Here is a 17,858-nt window from a genome sequence, read left to right on the forward strand (position 1 = left end):
GAAACATATTCCTTCATTCTACAAGTCTCCTTCTATTTGCTTTTAGAAAAACATGAATCCTGTGAAGGTAATTTTACTCACACTGTTCTTCCCACTCGTGGTCATCGTCACTGTGTTGACTGTGCTGCTGAGCTTGCTTGAGGCTCAGATACAACTCTTTTGCTCGGATTTCTTCCTGCTGCCTTATTTGTTCTTCTCCCCTCTGCCTCTCCTCTTCTTCTCTTTTCTAGGCAAAATGAAGTAAAACTGAGGTGACTAGAGAGGAAGAATGTGCCAAAAGTTAGGACACTGGTTCAGTTGCTTCCCCCCACAGAGCAGTGATGTTACCTTGGTCAAAACGCTGTCTCTTCTAACTTCAGGCTTCTCACCTACCACAACAGGCTAATAGAAGTTTCCCACCTCTTAGCTATTTGTGGCGAAGGTGTGTTTTGAGATGCACAGGTATCACAGGAAGAAGGAACACGTAAGTATCTAAGACCGGAAATCTAGATGGAAAACATGTCTCATCTCGTGGCACCAAAGCTTGTGCTATCCTAGAGTCCATAAGCGGTGCTTATGTCCACATGTGCTCCCATTGGAGATATCACTGTCACTCAAGCAGCAGACACATTTACAGAATCCGTAGAATTCAGTAACTGATTTACTGGTATTCTTAGTTTAGCAACTGTCACCACGTGTCATCCCAACCAATACAGAGAATAACGTTTTTCAAATATCAAGACCGTTACATTCTGGAAGAAAAGCCAGATCCTCCAGCACACACTGGTCACGTCGCAAAATGTAACTAAAAGTAACCTACAGGAAAGTTCCCTTCCAAGAAGACCTTAAAGGAGGTGGAAATTGGATAAAGATTGCCTTTACAGTTGGCTTTCTGCATACTATCAATAACACAGGAGCTTGATTCATGCAGAAATAAGAATCTGTACCTGTTTTCTAAAGAAATTTCCCAATTTTCTTAGGCAGCAAAGAAGCAGATTTAATTCATTGCTCAACTGAACCCTCCAAAAAACCCCAAACTAAACTTCACAAGGTGTTATATACCCTTTTGGGTAACAAACTTACAGACAAGAATTTTGGTTTAAGTCACTGAGTAAAATCACCCTGAACTACTAACTAGTTACCTAACTAAAACTGAAGTAAGGAAAGTCCAAAGTAGATTGTGAGTTCTTGCAAAATATTAATCCTAGGATGAAGCAACTGACATGCAGTTGAACAAAATCTGGTGGATCTGGTTTTTTACACTAGGAGGCTTACAGGAGATCTTTCTTTTGTTTATTAAAGGTCAGAAGTAGGATTTCATAAGATCTTTGCATTTTCCTAACTTTGCTCCCTTTCAGTGGGATTTTAATGTTTCATTGCAATAGGACAAGCAATAGTTGACCACAGAAGAAAAAAAACAAAGCCACAAACAAAATACAAGCAAAAACCACCAAAGCCAACAAAACAAACAAACAAAAACACACAAACCCCCCCCCCAAAAAAAAAACAAGCAAACAAAACCCCATGATTACTTTAAACTGGAAAACAATTTTCTGAAATGCATCAACACATTCTATCAATCAGCTGAGCTGATATATTTGAGTGAATGTTTAGCTGCAGCCTCTGTACTGGCAATTTCTCTTTTCTTAAGACATGGTATGATATAAAATCTGAAGATTATGTTCAGATGGGATTGCTCATGCTCTCAAATGGGAATCACCCATAGCTTTTTTTTATTATATTACATCATATTTGTGCACTGTGAACTTTGTAGAAGGGCATATTTTCTAAGTTTGAAATCAAACTTTCATCACAGCAGGATTCACAGCATCACTAAAACAATCCGTGGTCTATTTTAATAAGTACTACAAACATGAGTGGAAAGATTTTTAAAATGGGGCTAAAACCTGACTTCTGTTATTCCCCAAACTTGGTCTGTGGGTTCAGGAGATGCAAAACCGAACTTTCATTGTGTTGCTCATCATCCTCCAAATGTAACCTGCGTACTTAAGTTTTTTACATACGGGTTGTTCCTGTTGAGTGCTTAAAGATGCTACCTATATGAAAATTCACACCATGTCTAAATGTTTGGTACAATTCAGCTTCTTTTTAGGCTGAAAAGGGGTTGAAGTACATAAAAGCTATATTACTTTAATAAAAGTATATATTAATTGCTTAACACTACCTTACAGTAAGTAGTCTGTGTTTTATAATACATTGGAAAAGTACGCATTCAAAGGTTGTCTGTCCTCTCTTAACACCTGCCAGGGCATAAATACCAGAAGCAGCCCGAATACAGTAACATGAATGTCCAAACAACGTTAGCTTTTAATACCCCTCAGAGGGACTCAGACATGTTTTCCCCATGGTGAAATGGGTACCCGGAATGTCTGTCCGGGAAACAGAAAAAACTTTTGCCCACCGCGGGAAAGGAAAGGTGTTTTTTTTTTTTTCCTCTCCTCCTCTCCCTGCCCCCGGTTCTCTCTAGCTCTGCAGAAGTTATCTGCTGTTAACCAGAAATCCAGAATTGAAGGAAGACAACTCTAATTCTTTTTGGAAGACAGCTTTCCAAAACAACATTGCTGTTTGCAACCTCTAGAAGCTCAGTAAGGACCAGAAGCAGCAGCAGGAGTCAGGACTGTTTGGATGCTCTGGTCATGGATCACAACAGCACATTTAAGGAAAAATGACATGTTATATTTGCGTGAATATGGAAATAACAGTGTAAATCCAAGTGTGAATAAACAAGGACAGGCGTCTTGAGTTTCACAGGGATGGTTTGCTTCAGAATAGTCAGCCAACTGACACAGCTCTAAATGCTTTTGTCCACTGACAATTCAAAAAGACTGAAAAGAAGCAATTTAGCAGTGACAAGCAACACCATCTTTGGAGTGGGAAAATGGAACAAGTGCAAATCTCCACCCTTTGAAAGAATTCAACCACTGCTCCATTTCCCTAAGCAACATAAATCAACATTTCTCAGCACAGCTGAGCTCCACCAGTTACACCAGCAGAGAGGATCAGTCTTCTTGATAATGCAACAAACCAAAAGACCTGAAGTCTTGGGTATTAAGTCATGCACCTGTGTAAATAATAAGAGTTTCATAACACACAACAAACAATAAATTAGTCTGCTCTTATTATTTCTGAGAAAGAAAATCCTAATATTGTCCTTCGGTCATTTTTTTTATATTTTAATGCTAGTATCTTTGACTATTTCTGACATCATCCTGCCATTGTTATCTCCCAAGTCCTAAAAAGATCAGTGGAATGGACAGTTCATTATTTTTGAAAAGCCACTGCTTTTAGGAAGCACTGATTTCAAAGCCCAGCAGCTCCTTCAAAATTTAAAAAAAAAAAAAAAAAAATAAAAAAAAATCTTTTTACATACCTCATAGAATTAAGGATTCTGTATTTCAGTTTCTAGTAAATGGCCTTACTCCCTTCTTGGAAATAGTATGTAATCAGCTATTCTTCATTCTTATGAGGACAACATTTATTTACTTAGCTCTACCACCTAAAAAAATCCAATACATCTAGGCTATCTTTTCAGGAAAAAAGACAGACACAGGTGTAATCCCGGGTTATCAAAATGTTTTCTATTCAACATATCAAACCACAAAGTAAACTTAATATGGAAAAAAAAAAAGAGAAAAAGCAGAAAAAAAAAAATCAATTTCACAGTAGTTTCCCTGAATCACACGAGGTTCGTCACAAGTTATTTTTTTTAATGTAGCTATTGTTGAAGCATTTTTAATAAAAATATGAAAGTGCCTAAAAAAACCCACCACACAACACAATATAAAAATCCAACCAAACCAGAATTTGGGTAGAGTCTGAGTTCTTAATGGAAAGCAGTAAAGCCTACTAAGAAAATTCTTTTTTTTTTTTTAATGAGAAAAGGAGATTTAAGTGAAAGAAGAAATAACACCACCACCACCACACCTGCCAGTGATGGCACTCAATTCTGAATTCACAAAACTTTTTTGTATCATTTTCCTTTTTAAAGGAAGCAAAACTCTGTGTATTCAAATTGGCATATGGATGCAAGTGCAAATATATTGTGCAACTCCTTACAGATGTGTGAGGAGAAACAAGCCTTGTTAGTATGACAGAGGACAGAAAATTCATCCTTTTGTCAAGTAAAAGTAAAAAGTACATGTTTGTATTTAAAATTAGCAATGACAATTGAACTTTTCACATTTACTCCACTGGAAGAACACAGCAACCATTTTACCTGCTTCTCCCCGTGAACCCAATCCTGCATGTCAGAGCTGAGAGTGAAGAGCTATAATAATCTGCAAACATCACTTTCTGCCTTACAGTTGAGAGAGACTGTATTGTGTGCTGTGACCCTTTCAGCTCTTCCAGAATAATTAGGAAGGTGACAATCCAGTATGTAGTCGCAAATTGCCAAGAAATACCAACCTGCTGCAACAAATCACACCGGCAATTCAATAGGCAGCAGTAATCCTCTCCAGCTTTAACCTCACTGGAGAATTTGAACATGCTAAATGATCTTTTCTAGCCTCCGGCAGTTGAGCATTTACCATAAACTTGTTACTTGTTACTGTAAATGTGTGCCTCACAATGTCTGATGGGTTTACTACAGCCAGCTCTACATAATATTTAATATTAGCCATGGTTAGCATCTAATGTTTCAGTCCAATGCAGATGAGACGAGATGAAGTCAGCATTTATTTTTTGCTGCAGAAAGATTTTTTTTTAAAAAATGCACAGAGGAAAACCAAAAATAAAGCAATTTATTTTTTTACAATGCAAAACAGAGCTTCCAGCTGCCACGGCTCTTGGGGTCTCTCTGGGGAGTCTTACGGGATGTAGGGCAGCTAAAACACTGCCATCCTGCTCAGGGCAAAACCCACAGGGCACATTTGTTACAACAGTCCTCTCCGAAGCAAAGGATGCTCAAGGTTCCCTCAAGGCTTCAGGCTGGCAGGAAACATCTTGGGCAGCCCTGAGAGCTGCAGCTGCGTTCCAGCTGCTGTGAATCTCCTGAGACGCCGCAGCAGCCAGCGCTGAGCCGGGGCAGACCTGCAGGATACCAGCCATTGAGCTGGGAGCCAACCTGGCTTCAGATCTGAGCCCTCAGGACACCCTGCTCTGAAAACGGGAATCTGGAAATCCCGGGGTCCCCTGCTCCAGGACAGCCTGTTCTCAGCAACGCTGGCACAGCAGGAGGAATTCAGAGATCAGAGTTCTCTGCAAACCCACCTGGCAGTTTCCAACAGAGCTGTGAGAGTATAATCAGAAATATGTCCAACTCCTTCTCAACCTTTTTTCTGAGAAAATTCTCTCACCTCAGAAAAGAGTTTGCAGAGACATTATTTTCTTCTCTACCAGCAATGTCTCAAAAGGAACACAGGGTTTGCATCACTTCACTGTGCATGTATTTGCAGGGAGACAAATGTACAAAATGCAGTCATGTTTTACGTAGAAGTTGTTACATTTTGGTCACGGATTTGCTCCAGGACATGCTATTCATACATGGCTCATATAGGGAGGCAACAACATACACTGCTTGGTAACTTGCCATAGATCCAGTGACAATCTACTAAGAGTTTGTCTCTTCGCAGCTTGAATTAGCGGCTCAGATTTTCCCATTTACCTACGGACAATAACAAAGCTTTACTAGTTTTCACTAGTGATCCAGACTAAAGACAGTGGCTTCAGCAGTGCAATCATTATTGATGTCACTGGCAAAAAGACGCTTCTTTAATATTACAGTTCCTCACAAGTAGGATAGAAAAACCTAAAGACCTGATTCCTAGCAGAAACTCACAGCTGCCTCACTTCCAACATTGTTAAAGAGATAACTGCATAGAGGAAAAAAAAAATTCGAAACTGTGGTTGCACAAAAGAAAACAAAATGAAGTATAACTGAATTACTGTAATTGAGATTGAATGAACCCAGCCAAGGCATTTTCAGGGTGAACTGGGTACCAAACCCCAGCAGGAAGGTGTTGGCATATTCCTGGATTCTAAATATGCTGTCCTGGGGAAAGCACAGAGCTGAACTTACAGCTTATTTGCACTTAAAGATAACAGGCCCACTCAAGTGCTTATGTTAACTTGGAGACAGAGTTTTTTTTCAGATCAGGACAGAACGGTCACTGCTCTATCATAAGAAGCCCACGCTACTGTAAGCAGTGGTGGTAACATTTTAGTGTTTTGTTATACACACAGCAATTGTCTGAAGAATCCGGTCCACAGCACTTTTGGGCACAGTAAAGCACTCAGACACATGTTGAAAGCCCATCCAAGTCCAAAGGACTGAAGTGTGTTTTTTCTAATAAGCAGAAACTGTCCTTAATAAAGATCTCCTGAAGCGCTAATTATTCTGTTCTTCTCTGAGGGTTAATTCTAAACCTGTCTTCTCCGATATGAACAGAAACAGCCAGGACACAGAAACTCCTGGATCCACACCTTAAAAAAGCTCACTTCACTCATCACAATCCCAACTGGACTTAAAGGTCATGAACTTAAACCATAAAAAAAAAAAAAAAAAAAAATTTGAAGGAAATTATAACGAGCTCTTCCTCTCGCTTCCTAGCAAGAGAATAAGGACTATTTTTCCTTAAGTGCCACTCTCATTAAAACTCCTACTAAATATTTTTTGATGCAGGAAGAAAAACGAACGTTTATATGAAGCTTTAGGTTAACACAAATTTCAACTCCCAAGGAATTTTTAAGAAGCAATCTAACTTTACTGTCAACTCTGCTTATATTATTAAATTTGGCAGGTACCTGATGTTGTCATACAGATAGTACTTCACCATTCACATTCTCGTGCTTTATGTAGACCACATGAAGAGCGAGCTGAGAGAGTCTCTCTCTGTTATTTCTAAATGTAGCTGAAGGATACCACCCACCCCTGGCTGGCTGACACTCATACCCGTAATTTGCCTGAGCTCTGCACATTGTTCAAGACTCTTAATGACAGCAACTGATAACAGTCGAAAATTATGCCTATGATCTCATAGGCTTTGTGAATTAGCAAAAAGATTAATGATAGTAATTGCCTCTCTTATTTGTCCTTTGCAATAGGTGCATAAAAGAATAGCTGTCCTTAAACTGCAAAAATAGAGCAGTCAACATTTGTATTCTAGCATCACAAATTAAAGGCATTTCTGCTTAAGAAACACCAAGGAAAGCAATACTTTTCTAAAAGCGTTGGAAAAAGAAACAGAGATCATCATTCACTTTGATACGTGAGATATCATTTATCTAGTGCAGACAGTCCTAAAGGCCCACGATAGATCAAGAGGAATAAAAGCATTTTTAAAAAGGAGTATTTGTGATACAATACCGTTAGAAATTACTTATCAGCAGGAAGGACAGAGTTTCAATCTCCCAAGTCAAAACGCTTTAAGAGGATGAAGCATTAGCAGAGACTGAACTTCTCATATCGCAGTTTGGAGACCGCTTTAAACACGGTCTGGTCATCATCACGGAAGGATGATTACCAATGCATTAAATATTTTAAACCTGTTAAAGTGGGCTTGCTAAATCATCTGCATCTCATTTCATACCCTGAATCATTAATGAAAGGTACATTTCTTTGTGATTTCAATGGTTGCAGTCATATATGAGTAGATTCATTAGCTCATCTTTTTCCCACCACCTTAGCTCTATTCACATTTTGAAATTGGAAGTAGATGCCAGAAACATAACTTTCCTGTTTTCCTGTCTAGGCACCTTTCCACTCATTCAGCTTGTAAATATTTCATGTACTTCTTCCCCTGCACAAGAGTAGTTATAAAAAGACTAAAATGGGAAGGAGACAGAAAGCCAAGTGAGCTTAAATAAGTCAGTTGACAGAGAAGTTAACAACTCCCCCATATTAGCCTGTGAGATACGCTTGCCTTTGAAATGCCTTTACCGTTTTTAAGTAGTTCTACAGCACTATGTACAAGATCTGTTCTTTGAAGACCAAGTATAGATAAGCTGCTCTTCTGAGTAGCAAAGGTGTGGTGTTATAGTAGCAGGGATCAATCCTGCCCTTGGATCTCTGCTGGTGGAACCCTGTGCTGGTCCAAGTTCCTCCTAACAGACCTCATTGAAGACCCAGGGCTGGAAGTGTAATTAGACTATTGTGTTTGTATTAATGCAGCAAATGCTGGGAGCACACTCAATAAAGAGGCACTTTAAAAACAATTGCTGTGTAATATCTTGTTTCCAAATGCATTTTTGAAGCCAAAGAGTTCATTTCTGCTGGGTCTTGTCTTAAAAATTTTGGTCATTTAATTAACTTTTTGCAAGTATCCTCTTCAAATACTGGATTTAAAGGAAACCATAGGGAAAAAAATGTTTTCTGTTTCTTTGATAAAATAAAGATTTGGCAACTTTATGAATAGGGCTAAAGAAATCCTAGCTAAAGGTTAGTATTTGAAATTCAAAGTAGAAACTGAACGAAATCCTCACCCCACTTACAGCAGTGCAATTCTTTCTCCTACCCAGTTGGATGGAGGATACCCACGGACTTCCCAAGGAACAGTGGGAACATAGATCACTGTGACATTACCTTTCCATCAATATGAAAATGAGCAGAATTTGGTGCCATTCCTTTTAAATTGTATCAGCAACTGAAAGACTAGTTTTCCTTAAAAGAAAATTATCATCGCTGGCCACCAAAAGTCTCACAAGTTGCTCACTCTGCTTTTTGAAAAAGTCTCTTTGAAACAGAAGAATAACCACGAGCTTGTGGACATCCACCCCAGCGAGTGCGCTGTAAATCAGCCACAGAGATAAGTGAATAGGCCTGTATTGGCCTTTGTTTGAGAGGGCTTTGCTTTCTGGAAAGAGTGTTTAATTAGTTGCCTTGATCATTATTCATACTTTAATAGAGGCACTTGAAAGGTATAGTTGCATTACTCATTGACACCAAATTTCAAAGGCCCGTTCTCTCTTATGAATTCAAATTAATCGTGCAAAGGTAAATCAGCAACTTTGCGCAGAGGAGGCCGCGGGAGCTGCCCCTGCTTCGTGCTACAGAACCACCCTCACGCCCCAGGCCCACAGCTCACAAAAGGACAAGCAACTTGCTTACTCCAGTTTGCAATCAAACCGTAAAGTTTAACACTGAGTTTTTCAGCATTTCTCCCATCACAGCGGGAGGCAGTCTGTCTGCACCTTCTGCACCTTTAATCACCATCCCAAGAAGGGAAAAATGCCATAGCAAGCTGTCAGCAGGGAGAGGCGTGTAGACAGAAGTTACGGGATGCAGATCTCCTAGGAATCCTATTTTGCTACCGGCTTTCTCCACGGAAACCCAGCCTCACCCACCTTGTACAGTCTCAGAAGACTGTGATAATTTCTCTGCACACTAAACAACTGCATTTTGTTTTCTAATTTTTAAATAAGTTTTTAATCTTCATAAAGTAACATGAAAAGCATAGACAGAGGTCTTCTTTCCCTGTTTAGTTTTCGAATTGTAATTTTCAGCAAGAGAATGGGAAAAAAATTAGTTTAAACAAACATTAAAATATAACAACTTAGCTCACAGAAAATTCATAAAGAAATCAATAAAAATCAGGCAAACGAATTTTTCCCTGCAAAGCCAACTGAACTTTTTTCCCATATGTTGAGTAGAAGGATCCAACCCTCATTATCTGAAAGAAAGTAGTGACAGAATTTTCAAGTGAAATATGTTAAGAATTCATCCAAAACACACAAGATGTGTTCAAGCAAACTAACTTAAAATGAGACATTTCACAATTGTACATTTTTTCCCCCAGTATGATTCACTCAGCACAGCTGACTGAACGATTCTGTTGATGTGTGAGCTGAATAACCAGTTTGATTGTCCTGACGCTTTTGAATGAGATATGTAATTTTTTCGCATCACTCACCCAGCTGTTCTGGTGAACACCATGTAGCTATTTGTATACTCCAGGATGAAAAATTACAACTCTGAGTTTTAAAGCTTATTAATAAACATGCACTGAAGGTGACAAGAACTTTGAATCTATATAAAAACAATTATTCTACGCAAACCTTCAGTTCCTCCTGAATTTTTTCCTCCTCCAATTTAGCAGCTTTCCGGTCTTCTATTTCTATTTTCCATTTTTCTGCCACTATTCTGGCTTTTTCTTGAGCCATAGCATCCCGGAATTTCTTTGTAATTTCAGCCTCCTTTTGTCTCCTTCAGAAGAGAATTTGAAAATAAAAATAATTTAAGACACTGATTATTTTTTTAAGTAAAGGATCAATAATTGCTCACTGATTGCAACAAGTAATTAGCATAAGACTTCATGTAAATATACATGGCAAGAATTAAAATGCCTTTAACAAGAGACCTACCACAAATCAGATTTGAGGAAACTATCCAGACAGCAGACATTTTCAATTTTTGATAAATGACTAATTAAAATAGCACCTTCTAAATTAGAGAGGTACTTCTTGGATTTCTTTGAGTCATACCCTGTATTTTCCCAGCTGAAAAAATAGATTTTTCTGTCAGTCTAACAAAGCATGACTGGGAATTTATTGTCTTTCTAATACCAATGCAAATGTGTCTGTCCAATTCTTACACTAGATTATTTATTAGTACTGACAAAATAAAATGAACACAGAGCCCAGGTTGAAACTTTAAATCCCTGCTTAAATATGCAATCACTGAAAGCAAGAAGAAACTCATATGAAAAGGAACAATCCAGAATAATCTGATTTTTCGACTGTCACTTCTCAGTGTTCCACTAGAAAGGGAAGCGCAGGAGGCAGGTGGCCTACTTCCCAACAATATCAAGCATCAAAACACTTCTGAATCTCCCCCAAAGCTGGAAGAGGCCTTGCTGGAAACACCAGCATGGCACTTTGTACAATCAGTTTCTGACCCAATAGGATAAGAATTAATACAAGCAATGTGCAAATAAAACCAATTTCAAAATGGATTTTACGTACCAAATCCCCATTGTGGGCGTAGATGTGTGATACGACAAATATTTCTAATTTAATAATCTCAAAACCAGATTGTTTCATTTTTATTTATTTACAAACTGGCCAGTGGTTTTGGAAAATTCCCCACAAGAAAAATGTTTGCTTCACTCTTTTTTTTAATTGAAAGAAGGTTTTTGCTTTTCAATACTCAATTAAAACAAAATTACATTTTTCATGTGTTGAAAAACCGCCAAAATGAGTGAAAGCAAACGTTCACAAAACATACCAGTTTTACCCTACCACTACCTGCTGCCTTTCTACAAGGCCATGTCTCCCATTATGCCAAGTGGGCCCTGAATTCAGATTCTTAAATCCTCACCATAGTTCTTCTGCCTCCTTCTGTGCCTGCTGCCTGGCTCGCTCTGCTATCAGCTCCTCTGATATCTGTTCGTAGGGCTTGTCGCCTGCGGCTTCTCCCATCACCCAGACCCAGACCTCACCATCCTTCCCACGCAGCCACTGCACGTGTTTGCTGTTACCTGCAACAGCCACCAAGAATAAACCAAAAATATAAACACTGGCTCAAATTCTTATGTAAATATAGGTGGAGAGATGGGAAATCTGCAATTAAGGAACATCAAGCTTGCAATTTACCATTCAAAATAAAATATTACTAAGAAGTTGAATGAAAACTTCAGATTTGATTAACCTACCATGCTGGGGAAAAAATAGGGTTTGTACACGCCAGATCACACTATCTTTAAAGACTCACTGTCCTACTATAATAAGGGGTTATTAATTCTGACATGCATTTACCAGAATTTAGGTATTATGATCCCTTTTTCATCGTTATATTTTCTTCCTTCAGTCAGCAGAGGATGAACGAAGAGAATGGAAAAAGAGATGGAGTGACAACAATAACCAGTGACGTTGCGTGACTAGCAATGCTTCAGCACACCGAGAATGTCAACTGTTGAGCATATAGAGATTTCATCGGAAGCCCTGCAAAAAAATGCAGGAATTTCCTGCTCCCAGCGTGCGAAGGAGTTTCGCAGATGCACGCTCAGAGTGCACATCTCAACACTGCCAAGGCTTTGCTGCTCACACAGGCAACTGAGAGGGATTAAGTTTCTGGTTCCATTTTCATGAAAGACACCATGCAAAAAACTATGGTTACTGCGTTGACATAGTGAGCTTAAAAACACCAAAAAAGACTGAGTGCTCTTTAGAAAATAGTCTACATTTGGTGAACCTTCACGTCCAAGAACCAACTATAGGAGTCTTGCCGACTACAAAGGGTTAGACCCTATCTGAATACATTTTAATAGTCATATACACTACCTGACTCAGTGAGGTTTGGTCTTTTCTTTCTGCTTTTCTGTGTGTAACTCTCACATTTTACACATTTTACAGGCTCATAATGAGGAATTGGTAGAAACACCTCTTATGCATCCATTTTTCTGTTCTGTTTCACATGCATTTGTTGAAATTGTTCTTCTGAAAAGGAGATTCCACCACAAAGACCACTGCCAAGATGGACAATGGATTTATTTTAAAGAACGCAGACTAAAAGGCCACAAAGGCTTGGCAGTTCATCTCACTTGCTGACACGGACAGTCCACCACTTTCCTGGGTAGTTTTTCTCAGATGTTCCCATAAGTGTTAAAATAAACCTGGTCCTATTTGAACGGCCAGTCTTTGCTTCCTCTCTTTCTACATCTTTCTCTACTAGCATCAGCTTAGCTAGTCTCACCTTCAACTACCTGTTGTTGTTCTGCAATAGGACAGTATCCATTTAACCAGATTAAATTCCCAATGCACAGTCAATAAAGTGTTTTTGACATCCCAGACTGAGGAGAGAAAACGGCAGGAGTGAATGACGCGGGGCTGCTGACAGCAGGCAGTGCCGGTGCCAATCCACACTCCCAAGTGTTGACAATAGGAACTGAAGGCAAACAACATATCAGATCTCTCAATGAAAGCTAATATTCTATATCAAATTTGAAAATGTCATTTATATGAATTCCCAGTGTTTGGCCTAATGGTACTGACTTCGGGGGGAAGGAGGGTGGAATTTAAGCTAATGATGTTTTCCTTCAATAACTCTCAAAGGCATTTGCTTTTTCACAGCCTATCAGATTATGTCTCAGCTTATAAACATGAATGTATTTTATTGTAGTTCCTATTCCGTGCATTTCAGTGCTCCTGTGAGCACAACATTTATGATGTGGTTTTTTGGATACGGCATTTGAACACCGTCTGCTGAGAACTGACTGGCCATATTAATTTCTTCAGAACAAGAGAAGGTCTTTTTCACATCCAACTATCCTTTCTATTTTACTTCAAGAAATGTTTCCCGTTCAAATCTTCCCTTAAACCTACAATCTCATAAAGTTGGAGATGGGCTTTACTATGGAATCTGATCATAAAACTTGGTAGTTCCTTAGCATAGAATAACATGAAAAATTAGTGTGCAGGAAAAGAAATAAGCAGCTCAGGGAGAAGAATCTGTCACTGTGAAGATTGAATTCCTGCCATACAAAGAGTCTTTGCAGCCTGTAGAATCAAGTTCATAGTGGTCAGTGTCGGCTCTTCTAGGCTAAAAATACTGGGCTTGCACTTTTAAACGGTAGAACCAACTGCAAGACCTGAGCTGAAAGTAAAGAGAATTATTTTCCTTAATATTTTTAGGAAACTATTAATAGTGTTGTCTGGTTTGCAAGCACACAATTACCACCAATGACGGTTGATTATAATAATTCCTTCTTTAAGATGCTTCCTAAGTATTACACTTTTCTGCAAAATAAGATATTTTGTTAACAAACTTTATCTCCAAATGAAATAGAAATAGAAAAAAAAACCCAAAAACTCCAGTAAATCTAAAAGGAAGGGACAGGTTCTGACTAAACAAATTTGAAATCTAGATAAGAAAGAGGCAAGGGAACCTCATGTTTCCCGTTCAGAAGCAGGTCTTTGCCCAGTTACAAAGCTAATGCAGAGCTACGAAATAAAAATTAAATCTCTTGACTCCAGTCTTGTGTCTTAACCACAAAAGTATTTTTCTTTTCCTGGAGAGACTGTGGCATGCTGCAAATAATTACCATTAGGAAGCAGTGGACATCAAAATTAGCCTGGATCGGAGAATAGAAATGAAAGTGTTTTAGAAAGAAACACTGCTTTATCAGGAAAACATACTAAATAATTTAGCAAGTTTTTTTTCCAAAAATATTATATTCTACCAGGGTTTTTTTTGTCTAAAACTACTCCGTAGCACCATAAGACGGCAACATTCGCTCTTGCAGTTCTTTTCACCTGTAGCTCCTCCGTGAACTAGTATCTCCCATGGAGTTTTCCTAAACCTACATCTATACTGCTTTGAGACCAGTAACTTGGTTTCTGGATATTGCTTCTTACTTGAGACAAATGCAAAATGAGGGATACCAAATTTGCAGCACAATGGGATCACGGTGAAAACTTCCTTGGAGATCTACGGCCCAAACCAACAGCAACACAAGTTTATATGTATAAACACAATCAAAACCAACACCGAGTCACGCTTTCTGTTTGTATTTCTGCAGTCAATTCTATAACAACCAAGAAAGTATAAAACAATGCCCTAGAGAGCAACAGTAAACTCAAGGCTCTCGTCTATAAGAATTGTTAGTCTCTACCAGCAGCACTACTAATCTCCTACACGCAGAGCGCTGCAGTAGATGAGTAGCGCTGCATGGCCCCAGAGGCTGCTCTCGGGCGGTCTGCTGCCCTGGGGCACCATCATCCCTGCCATGGCCAAACGCTGCTAGAAAACATGAACACTGCCAGCAACCTTGGAAGAGAGAGAAAACAGCACCGGAAAGGTGCAGGGGAGGGGAACCCTGGCTGCACGCAAAGCTCAAGCTAAATCAGGCTCCAACTCCCATGAACTCAGACTTCCACACTGTGACTAAGGCTTAAAACAAATGGAGTTACGCAAGAGAGAACTTGGCCTTACACTGCCTCTGCTAATGGGGACAGAGGAGCAGAACCACCACAGATTTGGGTTTGGGGGTTTTGGTTTTTTGGGGGTTGGGTTGTGGTTTTGTTTTTGTTTTTTTTTAAAAAAGAGTTTTGGGTTATATCTGCGTTCACTTTCATACACGCTTCTAGTTCAAAGCGCTTTAAAAATAACAGTAATCAGATCAAACAGAACACTGCTGGACTCAGCTTCCTTCCTCCAAGCTTGTTTGTCATTAACAGTTTGAGCACCCCCAACAATTGCCATTTGTGATCCATCTCCAGTGTTCACAAGGGAGCTATTCCAAGGACCATTAGAGGCCTGACTGCGTGTCGAGTCTCCCAGCTGGGCTGTCACTCAGCCCCAGCCTGTCTGCTTATCCAGCAAAATGACAGTGCCAGTAACCACGATTGCCTTTCTACCATAGCAAATATTACAGCCTGTGCCTAGTGTAAATTGCGAGAACTAGGAGAGCACACATCATCCCAGAGACATGGAATGGCATTTGAAGTCTACTTTCTCAAAAGCATCTCCTATTTCCATGAACAGTTTCTCTGAGGTTGGGTTTCCCACCATAGTTCTCTGCAACAGTGACTGACTCTCCCTCCTCACTCACTGGAAAGCTTTGCAGTCATCCAAATAGCCTTTGACTGCCTCTTTAGAAAATATTATTTTTCTCTCTCTGCACTAGAAAAAGGCTCCTGAAACTTATTCTGCATTTGAAATATGTTGCATAAGCATTCACTGTTGACATCAAGACAGCTGATCAGCCTGATCTAATTTTGCCATTCAGAGAAACTGTAGCTTTCGGAGTAGGGTTGAGGTTTTTGTTTGTTTGTTATGGTTTTGTTTGGTTGGTTTGCAGGGGTTTGGTTTTTGAGTTTAGAGATCTGGTATTCTTTGGTCTAAACACAATGTGTTTTACATGAGATTTTACCCTTGGCTTTATAAGCAAATGATTTTTATGGCTTCTTTAAACTATGCACTGGTTTTGGCTGGGATAGAGTTGATTTTCTTCACAGTAGCTGTTATGGGGCTGTGTTTTGGATTTGTGCTGGAAACAGCGCTGATAATACAGGGACGTTCCAGTTACTGCTGAGCAGAGCTTGCACAGAGCCAAGGCCTTTTCTGCTCCTGACCCCACCAGGGAGTGGGCTGGGGGTGCACAAGAGGCTGGGAGGGGACACAGCTGGACAGCTGACCCCAACTGGCCAAAGGGATATTCCACACCATATGACATCAGGCTCTGCTTATAAAGCTGGGGAAAGAAGGAGGAAGTGGGGGAACATTCAGAGTGATGGTGTTTGTCTTCCCAAGCAACAGTTACATGCGATGGAGCCCGGCTTTCCTGGAGACGGCTGAACACCTGCCTGCCCATGGGAAGCGGTGAATGAAGCCCTTGGTTTGCTCTGCGTGTGTGCAGCTTTTGCTTTACCTATTAAACTGTCTTTATCTCAACATACACGTTTTCTTGCTTTTACTCTTCCGATTATCTCGCCCGTCCCACCAGTGGGGAGTGAGCAAGTGGCTGCACGGTGCTTAGTTGCTAGCTGGGGTTAAACCACAAAATAGAAGCTTGAATTTTTATATTCTATAGGGTAGATGAGGTACCATTCATTAGCTGTAGGATGTGTGTTAGAAGCACATTGATTAGGATGAAAATGAGAATGAGCTTTAGGCTGTTCTCAGTTCGAGCTTACCCAATATGAGTATATTATTTATATATATATTTTTTAAATCATATATTTCTAATACAAACACACACATATACACACAATTTCACTTCTAAGGAGAAAAACTAGGAAATAGCTGTGAATGTTTCTGAGAGGCTGTTCGAAGGACAGAATGCACTTTTCCTTACAGTAACCGCCATAAATCCATTAAAATACATATAGAATCATTACGTGGCAATGATGAAAGTAATGAAAATAACATAAACCCCACAATAGAAGATCTGCTATAATTCATTCTCTTGTCTGCCCTTGCCAATAGTCACAGGACCACAAACCCCTCTTCCAAGAATACATTCAGAAAAAACAGTCATTTCAATTCTTAAAACATGAAAATGGGGAAAAATTCTGAACTTCAAGCATCCCCTCAGTGTTTCAGTTTACAGCCCCTCCAATTTCAACACTGCGTTATGTGCCTTTCTATTTAAAGGAGCATTTGCAGAAGGAGAAGGAAATTCAGCTGATTTACATTAATATATTAATAAGGGTTGTAGGATCTCAGCACCGCTGAAAAATCAGCCTTCATGGTTCTCCAGCTGCTTCCTGATCATATAACAAACTCAATCTTCTGTTTATGGAATTACTGCCTGTTACCATGGAAATAATTATGCTGCAATATACCCCTGCAGGATCAAATAAAGAAAGAGTGCAAGAGAGCAAATATTAAGGGAGGAAACAGTTACCCAAATAAGACTATGGTAATTAACAAATGTAGCAAAGATAACTGTACGTAACAGAGGTCAGTGGGTTTGCATTATCACATGGTAAGTATATATGCGACATGTATACGTAGGTTTGCATAGTGTAAACCAAAAAAAGAAAAAACACACAAAACAGAACCAGAAATAAAGTGTCACTTCTGTGGTCTTTATCTAGTACGTCCCAGATATTTTCTTGGCCCCCTGACCAAGATGCGCTATTGCACGTAACTATTTTGTCATTTGCCCACTTTCAACTAGGAGATTACATTCGTAAGTCCTTCTTAAAGACATTGTTCTAGCTCCATATACAATCTAGAGGTAGTCTCTTTTCTGTCCATTTTAATGACCTTTTCACTGTAAACAGTATAAAATGCAGGTACCTATCAGATCAAAGGTTGAAGGTTGTAAAATCAGTCACATCAGTATCATTCCTTTGATTTTTTTTTTTTCATTTAAAAAAAAAAAATCAATTCAGGAACACAGAACTATAATTTCTGATTCCTGATCCAAATTGTCTCTTTACAAGATTAAAAGCTACCCACAGGGCTGGGTTTCTCA

The 17,858-nt window shown here is 39.3% G+C and overlaps 1 protein-coding gene across 2 annotated transcripts in view; it reads right to left on the reverse strand.

The window, feature by feature from the left end:
• The window catches only part of SH2D4B (SH2 domain containing 4B), a 64,177-nt gene that overhangs the window by 40,294 nt on the left and 6,025 nt on the right, over nt 1-17,858 (reverse strand). For both annotated transcript variants that reach the window (XM_065638923.1, XM_065638924.1), the window contains exons 2-4: nt 11,255-11,414; nt 9,994-10,141; nt 82-226 (exon numbers count right to left, since the gene is read on the reverse strand). In XM_065638923.1, the coding sequence (XP_065494995.1) occupies nt 82-226; nt 9,994-10,141; nt 11,255-11,414 (453 nt within the window). The remainder of the gene's footprint in view (nt 1-81; nt 227-9,993; nt 10,142-11,254; nt 11,415-17,858) is intronic.

The sequence above is a fragment of the Caloenas nicobarica genome, chromosome 7, assembly GCF_036013445.1.
Source record: "Caloenas nicobarica isolate bCalNic1 chromosome 7, bCalNic1.hap1, whole genome shotgun sequence".
Lineage (NCBI taxonomy): Eukaryota > Metazoa > Chordata > Aves > Columbiformes > Columbidae > Caloenas > Caloenas nicobarica.